General features: G+C 47.6%; 1 protein-coding gene across 1 annotated transcript; it reads left to right on the forward strand.

Moving 5' to 3' along the window:
* Positions 1-622: 622 nt before the first annotated feature.
* Positions 623-10,883, forward strand: Slc46a2 (solute carrier family 46 member 2). Its single transcript, XM_004849562.3, has 4 exons — positions 623-2,072; positions 3,772-3,855; positions 4,242-4,398; positions 10,049-10,883. Exons 1-4 carry the CDS (start codon positions 956-958, stop codon positions 10,104-10,106), a joined length of 1,416 nt encoding a protein of 471 aa, XP_004849619.2. The 5' UTR covers positions 623-955; the 3' UTR covers positions 10,107-10,883.
* Positions 10,884-11,778: the final 895 nt, after the last annotated feature.

The following is an 11,778-nucleotide window of genomic DNA, read 5'->3' on the forward strand; positions in this document are numbered from 1 at the left end:
CAGCCCAGTGCCAGAGAACAAGCCCATGAGACAGAGAGAACAACCACTAAGAAGCAGAAAGGGTCCCAGGGCTTAAATTCCAGGGGAGGTGACCCTGCTCTCTCCATGGTGCTCAACTCTGCCAAAGAAACCAACTGTATCATCTGGAGGGACATCTAGGGCTGGGATTTGAGGCGGGAGCCTCATAGATGGAAGATCCATGCTGGCTCCACCACCACAGATCAACACAGATCATCAAGTACGCTCTTCTAAGAGTCCTTTCTCTTGGAGGAGGCCCTGGGGAGCTTTTACTTCTCTCATGGCTGTGCGACTATCTCCCTACAGCACAGGGTACTTGTTGCTCTTAAACTCTACACACAGGACTTCACCCCAGCACTTATCCCGAGCAGAACCCTAGACCTTCCACCCTGGCCCAAACCTCCCTTCCCAGAACAGTGGACCTCTGAAACGCTCCCAGGGGTCCCTGTCAGTTCCCACTCAGGCCCTGCGCCGTGGGGAAATCCCGCAGCGAACCGCGAGGCCTGGGCACGCCTGGCTGAGGGGGAAGCTCGGCTCTCGTCAGGCGGCCGCGCTCCCAGGAGCCGCGTGACGCGGGGCCCAGCGGATGAGGGCCCTGGGAGCCAGATTCGCGGCGCTCCCGCTCCCGCTCCCCGCGGTTGGCTTCCATGGGCGGTCCCCAGGCCTATTTCGCCGAAGGGGCGGGAGCGGGGGCGGAGCACAGTCTTTCGCAGCCTGGGAAGGCGTGGCTGAGGCGGGAAGGTCTTTGATAGCTGGCTTGGCGGGTGTCACACGCGCTCTGAGACCAGGCTGGGCTGTGCGCGCCGAGCTCACCTGGACGCGGTGCTCGATCGCGCACTCGAGCCCGCCCCGACCCTCTCTGTAGCAGCCGAATTTGGGGCAACATCTCCGTGTCGCTGCCGCCAGCAAGCCCTCTGTCCCCCATCAGAGAGGTCACATGGGCCACGAGGTCACCTGCCCGTGGAGGGGCCACCTGCTTCCCCTCCAGGTGAGGACTTGGATCGAGCCTGTGGTGGCCTCGACCCAGCTGGCCGCCTCCCTCTATGACACGGGGCTACTCCTGGTGGTGAAGGCATCCTTCCGGGCCAGGAACTCCTCCAACCACAGCACCACCCTGTCTCTCCGGGGAGCCGAAGAGGACCAAGAGCAGAAGGCCATCTCCAATTTCTACATCATCTACAACCTCGTGGTGGGCCTGACGCCTTTGCTGTCCGCCTATGGGCTGGGCTGGCTCAGCGACAGGTACCACCGCAAGATCTCCATCGCCATGTCGCTGCTGGGCTTCCTGCTGTCCCGCTTCGGACTGCTCCTCAAAGTGCTGCTGGATTGGCCGGTGGAGGTGCTGTACGGGGCTGCGGCGCTGAACGGGCTGGGCGGCGGCTTCTCAGCCTACTGGTCCGGAGTCATGGCGCTGGGATCCCTGGGCTCCTCCGAGGGCTGCCGCTCCTTGCGCCTCATCCTTATTGACCTGATCATGGGCTTGGCAGGGTTCTGCGGCAGCATGGCCTCCGGATATCTCTTCAAGAAGATGGCTGGGCACTCTGGGCAGGGCCTGGTGCTGACGGGCTGCAGTGTATCCTTTGCCTCTTTCGCTTTTTTCTATGCCCTCTTGGTGCTGAAGGTCCCTAAGGCCAGCAAGGAGTTCCCCAGCGTGGATACTGTATCTGGCACAGTGGGCACGTATCGCACCCTGGATCCTGACCAGCTGGACAAGCAGCGTGTAGTGGGGCACCTTTCATCTCCCAGAAAAGCAAAGCCCCCAAAAACCACCATTGCCCTGCTCTTTGTGGGTGCCATCATGTATGACCTGGCAGTGGTGGGAACAGTGGACGTGATGGCCCTTTTTGTGCTGAGGGAGCCTCTGAGTTGGAACCAAGTGCAGGTGGGCTATGGTATGGCTTCCGGGTACACCATCTTCATCACCAGCTTCCTGGGTGTCCTGGTCTTCTCCCGCTACTTCCAGGACACCACCATGATCATGATTGGCATGGTCTCCTTTGCATCAGGAGCCCTCCTCTTGGCCTTTGTGAAAGAGACATACATGTTCTATATTGGTGAGTGTGGAGTTCTTGGGGAAGCAGAACATTGCTGGCCCTCTGCTCATGGGGCTGACACCAGGAGTACTGTGGTCCTGGTGTCCTAGCTCAGTACCAGGGATTGAACCTGCCAGCCTGGAGGCCCAAGGGATACAGGACTGTGTGCACTTGCATTTAGCTCTTACACTGTGTATTATCTGTATTGCAGATTGCAGTGCTACCAGGAGGTTGCCCATGGTTCTAGGGGGCCTGGAGGTGTGGTCAGTGGTACCTGGAGTCAGCAGGGGAGGCTTCAGGATGGATGGGGTTGAATTTCTTCTCCTCAGTTTTTTTCAGTACTGAGGATTCAACCCAGGAGCACTGAGCTATACCCTCAGCCCTTTTAATTTTTATTTTGAGCCAAGGTCTTGCTAAATTGCCCAGGCTGGCTACAAACTTGTAAATCCCCCTGCCTCAGCCTCCTGAGTTGCTGGGATTACAGGCATGTGGCAGCTTCTCCCCTATTTTTTTTTTAAAGATGAGTCCCACTATGTAGTTTGGGCCTGAACTCATTATGTGGCCCTTGCTGGCCTTGAACTCATTGTAGTCCTCCTGCCTCAGCCTCCTGAGTGCTTAGCTGACAGGCATTCACTACCACATTGAGCTCCCAATTCTAAAGGGATAAAACATTAAGCAATCCAGCTGAAAGGGTCCTTCAACTAAAATCATTTGGAACCAACTATGGGCTTTTTAACAATGCATTAAAATTCCCAACAAATGACTTCTATGACCAATAGAATAAATCCCCTCAAGGAAGCTGAATGAAGTTCCCATGTGGGGACCAGGATCACAACCACAAGCAGAGAACTCTAGACGAATGCTCCACAGAACTTTCTACAACAGTGGAAATGGCCTGTACCAGAACTCAGTTTATCTCATACAGCAGCCACTTGCCATATGTGTTATCAAGTGTGGTAGTGGAACTAAGAATAGAATTTTAAAGTTCATTTCATTTTAATTAATTTCAATGGTCACACATGGCTAACAGCTAACATATTGGAAAGATCAACTCTAAAAGGTTACCAGAGGCTGCTGTTATACAGCTCAGAAAAACACCTAACAAAATGCACAATAACCTCTGGCCAGTTCTTGGTAGGAAGAACTAGCTATGTGCTAAGGACAGAGTACCCCTCTCCCCTTCCCTTCCCGCCACTCCTCTCCCTCCCTCCTCCCCCTTTCTCCCCTCAACCCTCCTCTGCTCCCCACAATACTGCATTTGGCTAACTGATAGGGCTTGAGGGATGTGTGGCAGCTGTCCTGGGGGACACACTTCTGGAAGTGGGTTACCAAAGCACTGGGACTGTCTCCCATGAGTGTTCATGAATAGTGAGGACAGGTACTTCTCTCCTTCAGAGGCTGGGAGAGGAACCTTGTGTCACTTTGGTGGCACCACGTCTCTTTCCCTAGGAACCACTTAGCTCTGTCAGTCTCCTTGTCAGCTGTGCCCCACCACCTTGCAGAGTGGAACCCAACATGAACAGCTCTGGCTGACCTCAGAGAGTCAGAGTCTGGTTGAGGAGGGCACTTGTCTGCCAGCAGAGAAGTTAGTTCTTCCAGGTCAAACATCTAGGGATCGTGGGGAGAAAGGCTGGAAGAAGTGAGCCAGGCTTTTGCTTTATTCTGATTTCCTTTCAAGGCTGGACCACAATGATGCATGTTCTTGTGTGATCTTTTACAGCACGAGCTGTCATGATGTTCGCTCTCATCCCCATCACAACCATCCGGTCAGCCATGTCTAAACTCATAAAGGACTCCTCTTACGGTAAGTGAACGGAATCTAAGATCTTCTGCCTGGGCTGTTTCAGAGCTGCTGAACTTGGGGCACAGATTTGCAGAAGACACACAGAAAGTTCCAGAAGCATCCTTAAGTACATTAGGAACATAGTGGTTTCCATTCAGGGCAGATAGGAGAGCGAAAAAGACTCAGACAGTCAGTCACTGAAAAGCCACAGAAAGATACTTATCATCCACAGGCTTCAGGAAGATGCAGTTGATGGAGGCAGGGTTCCTGGCGAATTGAGCCATGAAGACTGACAAGGAGTCCTTGGAAGAGGGACAGGGTCCCCCAGGGCTCTCCAGAGACTCCCTTGTGAAGAATAAGGAGAGAAACAACAGGACATTTCCTATTAACCTCTGTCCCCTTCACAGGAAAGGTGTTCGTCATACTGCAGCTGTCCTTGGCTCTGACTGGGGTGGTGACATCCACCATGTATAACAAGATCTATCAGCTCACCATGGACAAGTTTATTGGCACCAGTTTTGCTCTCTCCTCCTTCATATCCTTCTTGGCCATTGTCCCAATTGGGTAAGATGGGAGCAGCATCTGCTACATGGGCTAGGGCCTGGTGTTTAGGTTAAGGGCTGTAGGACCATGTCTAGTCCACCATCGCAGGATTATTTATTCTCAGTATTTATGCAGCCACTTCTGGAGAATAGGTTCTCTCACCAAAAAAAGCCCTCCTGTTCCCTCAAGCCAATAATCTGGCCATCTGGAAATTACCCCAAAACACAAATAATGAACAGAACCCAAATGTGCTGGCTTGCTTCCTGGCAGTTTTGTAGCGACAATTTATTTATAGGCATGTCATACACTTCCTTAGAATTGGAGGCTGGAATTAGAAACTCTCAAGCCATTCAGACCTCTTTTGTTTGGCTCCCTTTGGGTGAGAGTGATCCTGCCTCCTTTCTGAGAGCTATTTCTTCTCTGCATTCGGAAAGGGCCCTGTGCTCAGTGTACAAAATCTCCTGGCCACTAGGCTATGTGCACTTCCCTGTAGGGCCCTAGGCAATTCCCTCTTTAGTTCTGGGAGGTAACAGGCAGGAAGAGGGCTGAGAAGCAAAGGAGAGGCATGGCTGGTCCGTGGAGCTTAGTGAGAACACTAGTCAAGATCATCAACAGAAGCAAAAGAGAGTGCAGTATAGTTCTGCCTTCAACCAGCTCTTCCCAAAAGAAATCAGAGTGTGAGTCACAAAGCCTGGCCACATGTGTGCTTTACATTTGCTACAGAGCTGCGCTGTAAAGGAGTGACAGGTGAAACTAATTGTAATAATGTAGGTGGTATCCAAAATATCATTTCAACATGTAATCAACTTAAAAAATTAATCGAGGAGATATTTTACTTATTTTAAAACTAAGACTTTGTGATCTGGTTATGTGGTTTATACTTACAGTACATTTTGACCTGGACTAATTACATTCTGAGTTCAGTTGCCACTTGTGGCTAATGGACAGTCCTCCTTTAGACTGTTGAGCCCTGTACCCCTCCTCTGAAGTGAGGTTCTCACATGTATCAGTGCTGCCTAGACAGAAGAGAGAAAGAAAGAAAGAAAGAAAGAAAGAAAGAAAGAAAGAAAGAAAGAGAAAATATATATGCCCACAATAGATACAAGTGATTATATATACATCTGCATTTTAAAGAAAATGCCTAGTAGCACATGAAAGCTCTATGTATTGGCAATGACATTATTATAAGCAGCAGAGCAGAAAATAATTGAAGGTAAATTAAAAGAGGACAGTAATAAAGTCCTTTAATTTTTTTTTTCACATTACATCATAATATAGGTCTCCTGGAATAGAAGCCATCAATCATTAAGGTTCCTGGCTTTCTTTCTTAGTTGAGAAAAATAAACGTGGCATACAGTAGACCTTAGGTTTGATCCCTAGTACCATCAAAAAAAAGTGGAGAAAAATAAGATACAAAGTTCAGATACCTGAGAGGGTTTGTACAAACATAGGCCCATAATCAGGCCTCGTGTCCCAAGGCTCTGTCCTCAGGCTGTCTAGCCCTTTTCATGTAAGTCCTGGCTGAATGGGTTGGACTGACTCAGCTAGAGCTACCATGCAATGCAAATTTCTCAGGAGTTCCAGGACCCTGGCCAAGTGAGTAATGGATGGGTAGTTTTGCCTGGTTGAAAATTATCCGGTCCTATTTCATTGGCAGTTAATTGTAGTTTTTTTAACCTAAACAAATACCAAAAAGCAATAGAGGACAAGTCTTACTAGTTAATGTGCATCATAAAGATATAAACACAAAAATAAAAGCAATGAGAAAATTCAATAATTTATTCCTTCCTGCCCTTCCATATGCTTTTGCCGTACTAAGTAGGATGTCTTGCCTGCATTAAGAGACTTGAGGGTACATGAGGCAAGTGTGCTGCTCTTGACACCTCACCCCAATGCACTTGACCTCCGTCATTTCTTCCTGCACAGGATCTTAATTAACCATGCAGCGTCTTCATGATCATATGTCACAGAGGCAGGGACAGAATCTGGAAACATGCAAATAAGCAACCAATTGGGTGCTCGTGTGAATAAGGCATTTAAGTAATTGCTGAGTATTTCTCTGTCATAGACATTTAGCAGCACAGAAATGTGCAAACAAAGCCAAGTGCTTTGTACACTGCTGTGACTAGGAAAGATTTTAAAATTCTCCTCTCAGGATTCCGGCCCTAGAAATTGTGACTCATCTGATCTAGGCCACAGCCTGACCACAGGGATTATATTTAAAGCTCTCCAGGTAATTTGAATGTACAAGTACACAAAATCAAACATTCTGGAATAAAGGGAATGCTTCCTTTATCTTTCCTGGATCCTAGAAGTTCTTCCAGCTAAAGGAGGCTAATCTGTACCATGAATCATGAAGTGAGAGCAACAGGAAAGGCCCATAGAGCTTTCTAGCCATAGAAACAAAGCTACTTTCCAAGGGCAGAAAACCTAGGGGCCATGTCAGAGCGGACAGAGAGGACTCAAAAGGCTGGACTGGTCCCAATCCCAGTCCTCCTCCGTGATGCTAGGAGAGGTCTCTGGACCAGAACTGCCCACAGCCTGTTTGCAACTCCAAGGGGCTGTGGCTCTGCCCCTTCCTGGCACCTAAGTGAGCCAACTTCCTGCCACCGTGAGGACTTGCCCTCTCCTGCTAGCTCTTTTTTCACCTGCACTAGGGAGATGCTGAGGAAATCGCTGTATGGTTCTGCCCAGCCCTAGTCCTCTCCCCTCACTTAGCCAAAGTTTTGTGCTGCATAGAGAAAACTAGAAGCCACCAGAAGAGAATGACCTCATTTTTCCAATCTACAACCCCATGTTCATTCACACCCATCCCATTCTTCCTTTTATAAATGATAACAATTGTATTAAATATTTCATATATTTAAACTAATTTAATCTTCCTAAACAATCCTTTGAGGTAATTACTGTTATCCCCATTTTGCTGATGAGGAAACAGAAACTCAAACTTGCCATTTTCTCAGAGGGTTTTTCAAACCCTTCTCAATCAAAATTAGATCTTTCTCAAAAAAAAAAATCTTTCTATTATAGGTTCCCAAAGTTTCCTGTAGTTTTCTTTCCCAGCGTGATAGTTGGTGAACATTTAAAGATTGTCTATTCAATATTCTTGCCTGCTAGACTGTAGGCTCCCTGAGAACAGAGACCACGGATGTTTGTCTGACCGTGGCCAAGCCGTGTCTCACCAGGACTGGCCAAAGGATACACAGCTAGTAAGTTACAGAGAGGGACTTGAGCCTAGCAGTCTCTTTCTCTCTTATCCACTACATGGCACTGTTCTCAGGAAAGTCACCCAATGTCTGGGTGGCACCTCTCCCACCTAACACTCTCTCTCTCTCTCCCTCCCTCCCTCCTCCTCCTCCTCTTCCTCCTTCTTCTGCTTGTCTGAAAATTGACTGACCACCCTCTCCTCCTCCTCTTCAGAGCCAGTTGCTCCAAAGGCTGGTCTGCACCTGCGTCTCCTGTCCTCACCTCCCATTCACTTCCACACCTTCTCCAGTCTGACTTCTCCCCAACTCCCCCAGAGCTTCTCTCACAAGGTCACTGATGACTTTGCAGCTTAATTAATGGACACGCTGCAAACCTACCTCCCATGATTTCTCAGCAGCCCCAGCACTCTCAGGCACTTTCCTCAGGAGGTATTCATCCCTGGCCTTCCTAACCCCTCCCTCTTCTGTTTTTTTCCTCCATTTTTCTGATCACTTCTTCTCTATAACCTCCAAATGGAGGAATCCTGTGGGGTTTCTGCCCTGGGCTGTCTTCTCACTTGACATTCTTTCTCTAAGCAATTTAAAGTACTTCCAAACTTCAAATTGCCATATACATTTCCAAAATTGGGTTCCCTCCTAAACCTGCTCCCATTACATGGCACCATCACCCCCCTGAGCTGGTAGAAATCTGAGTCATCAATATCCTTCCTCTTCATCTCCTCCTACCTCCAAACCATCAGGCCTCATTAATTCTACCTCTAGAATGGACCTCAAATTCATGCTTTCCTTTTTATCTCTCCTGCAACCATTCCTAGTCCAAAGCCCCTGGTGACCAAGTTGGCGTTGGAACCATTCTTTGCACATCTATTCCTGTTTCCTTCCTGTTCTCTCTCCACCTGGTGGCCAGAGCAATTTCTTTAAAGTATAAATCCGATCATGTCCTCTTCTCAAAGCTCTGCACTTGGCTTTCATTTCTCTCAGGATAAAACCCAAATGTCTTACCATGGCTCACGAAGTCCTACATAATCACCCCTTGATAACCTCACTACTCAGATTCCAGCCACTAATCACCCTCCTGTATCCTTTGTGTTCAACCATGGTCTTCCCTTTCCTCGCCCACACATCTTTCTTCATCCAGTGAGTTGTGGTCATAACCTAAATATCATTTTCTCAAAAAAGGACTTTCCTAACCCTTCTCAATCTAAATTAGATCCTTCTATTATATGTTCCCAAAGCATCCTATGTATTTTCTTCCTAGAATGATAATTGATGACCATTTAGTGATTATCCCTTTAGTATGCTCCCCACCAGACTGTAGGCTGTCTGAGGCCAGAGACCATGGCTGTTTGGCTTATCATGTGCCCTCTGAGAGCCTAGCACATAAGAAGCCCTCAAGAAGGATTTGCTTAATGAATGAATGCTAAGAAGAGTATGGCACTTACTACCCAGTACTACTTACCACTCACATCCCAGAGCTGCCTGTTGGCCGAACATGAAGTTAGGAGCTGGCCAGAAACACATGGTATGAGTCAGAAGTCAGGACTGCAAGCCAAGATCATGAGGTCCTGTGCTGGCTGCCTCCTAGTCTTGCCTCTCTGTTTGCCAGTCACATAAGACAATGAATTTTATTTGAAGTACAGTAACTGCTCCTCCCAGTAAGGCCCTAGGGCTCATGGGAGTTGGGAAGTTTCTACAAAGCTTTCCCTTAGAAGGTTTCTATTTAGGGGGTGGGGATGTAGCTCAGTGGTTCTGCCGCCTGCCTTGTAAGCACAAGGACCCAAGTTCGATCCCTGGTACCAAAAAAAACCCAAAAAATGAAGGTTTCTATTTAAACTCACACCCATTGGCGACTCCAGATGTTACTCACCCATCAAGACCTATGTTCTCACTTAGAACCTGAGGATCCTGAAGCTCCCACAGATGAGAAAACTTAGGGCCTCAGGTTGAAGGACATGATCTATTACACAGATCTGAGACTTCAATCAAGAGCTCCTAATTGTTGTGACTCCATTTATCTGCTGGTATTTTAGAACAAGGTTTATGGGATAAAGGGACTGGAAGGGAGAAGATGTGGTGCTAATTCTTGAGATTAGCAAAGGTTAACCTTGACTTTGAGGTACATAGGGGAATTCATCAGCAGGCAAGAGATGCAGAGAGATTCCAGGAATATGTAGATGCAAAGTGCTAATGATGTATGAAACAGAGACAGTCATTTTATCACAAGACTGGAAGTGAGAGAAGTCCCCTGGGCCATCCTTCTCACTCAGTGTAGCATTCAGACGCCATAATGGGGACAGCCTCTCACTCCATCAGTGATGAAGCTGTGGCCTGAGATCTCCCCAGCATAGCTTCTCACTCTGAGATTAAAAAGTAGCCAGAGACATTCTCCAACCTTGGCCAGGAAGAAAAGCTACACCCTGTGCCCTACTCCAGCCATTCTAACTCTCTATTGTAAATTCTTACAGAATTGTGGCCTACAAACAAGTCCCAGGCTTTCAATATGAAGACAGGACAGAGAAATGAAGGTGCAGATCTACAGGGGCTTCAAAACACCAGCAGTGGCTGGATCTCCCGAAAGACTAAGGAAGGGACCAGAGAACTGGTGACCAAAGCAACTACTCCTCAAGAAACCTAAGTTCCAGCCAAAGTTAGTCTCCAAATGGCTCTGGTTCAGGGGTCCCAGGTGGACGGGAAAAGCACTTTCTGGGTGATGGAAGAACTTTCTCAGCTCTCAGATGCCCCTATTAGGCAGATGTTAGGTTCTGGGGTGCCAGCTGCTATCCCAGGCCCTAGATGGGGCTTCAGACTCCAACTGCAGCCAGCCGGCCTCCTTTCTTCTGGGTACTATCTTGATGGCTCCAACACAGGACTAACTGCTCACCTGGGTGCTGTGCTACAAGTCCCACAGGAAGACTCAAATGAGGCCTGCATTTCCAACAGCCTGAAGGAAAGGGATGTTTTCTAAGAACTGCCAGCAGTTTTGGATGAACAATATCTTTCAAATTAAAATAAAGCCTTGACAAAAAGTCACTCTTCTTTCCTGGGGCCTTGTTAGCTATGGAAACTCAAGAGCAATGCTCAGGGTAGTGTTCTCATGGTTGTTTTTGAGCAGGAAATATCAAAAGATTTCCTTAATGGAATAGTCAGTTGAATACTGTCAGTCAACAATACTTTCCAAAGTGGGTGGTGTAAAGGGAGAGGATATATAAGAGCCATTTTGTTTCACGGTATTTATTTTTGTCTATTTTACTTACATATATAAAAGCAACTCACCTCTCAATAAAGTCAACATTTACAATGTGAGTGTGTGAATCTTTCTTTCCCCTTACAACCACAGACATGGCATTCTTAAACTGGGGCAAAACACAAAGCTAGAGCTAGAGAAAGCATTTAAATGTCAAGGCTTTTGGTCTCAGAGAGTCTGTATCTGTAATCCTTCATCAGGCAATAAACAAAATTTTATGGCCTATCTACTGGACTAAGGTCCAGGCACCATGCTAGGCGTGGAGATACAGAGAAAATAAGAATGACCATTCCTTGGGCTGGGGATTTAGCTCAGTGGTTCTGGCGCCTGCCTTGCAAGCGCAAGGTCCCAAGTTCAATGCCCAGAACAACAACAAAAAAAAGGAATGACCATTCCTGCCCTAACAGAGCACAATGGTTAGCAGGTGGAGTGCACAGAAGAGGAGGTAGTGGTCCCTCTGACAATGCTCACACAAGGGATCATAGCATGCAGATCTGCGGGAATAGAAAGCTTCTAGGGTATGATAAGACTGGGAGGATAAAGTTACCAAGGGCAGATGCTGGGGAAGATTCCAAGCAAAAGCCAAAATATTCTGGAAAGCTTGAAAGAGAAAAAATTTCCAAGATACAGGGAGAAAAGAAGGAAGGAGAGGAACAGATATCAAGAAGGATGGTATAGAGAGAGGAGACGACCAGAGAGGAAGAACTGCATAAAAGATCCTTTCAAAAGAAAATATCTTTTTGGGGGGGGGGTTTAAGTGTTATGAGACTTGTTAGAGCAATGGACACAACAGTTGTTGAAAGATTTTAATTAGAGCACAGAATGCTTACCTGTGCATTTTAGAGCACTCTGGAAGCACTATGGGAGAAGCAGCAAGCAAGGTGTGCAAAAAAGAGACAATCTAAGGGCCAGGCAGCAACGCGGGTGAAGGATCACAGTAGACAGACACAT

Source organism: Heterocephalus glaber, unplaced genomic scaffold (assembly GCF_053883595.1).
Source record: "Heterocephalus glaber isolate CG9 unplaced genomic scaffold, H.glaber_assembly_v1.0 deba00001479, whole genome shotgun sequence".
Classification (NCBI taxonomy): domain Eukaryota; kingdom Metazoa; phylum Chordata; class Mammalia; order Rodentia; family Bathyergidae; genus Heterocephalus; species Heterocephalus glaber.

Excerpts from the sequence above, each read along its gene's own strand:
- Slc46a2 (XM_004849562.3), top strand. The coding sequence starts at position 956 with ATGGGCCACGAGGTCACCTGCCCGTGGAGGGGCCACCTGCTTCCCCTC. Across the intron at positions 3,856-4,241 it reads CATAAAGGACTCCTCTTACG|GAAAGGTGTTCGTCATACTG; the intron begins GTAAGTGAACGG and ends TCCCCTTCACAG. Across the intron at positions 4,399-10,048 it reads TTGGCCATTGTCCCAATTGG|AATTGTGGCCTACAAACAAG; the intron begins GTAAGATGGGAG and ends AAATTCTTACAG.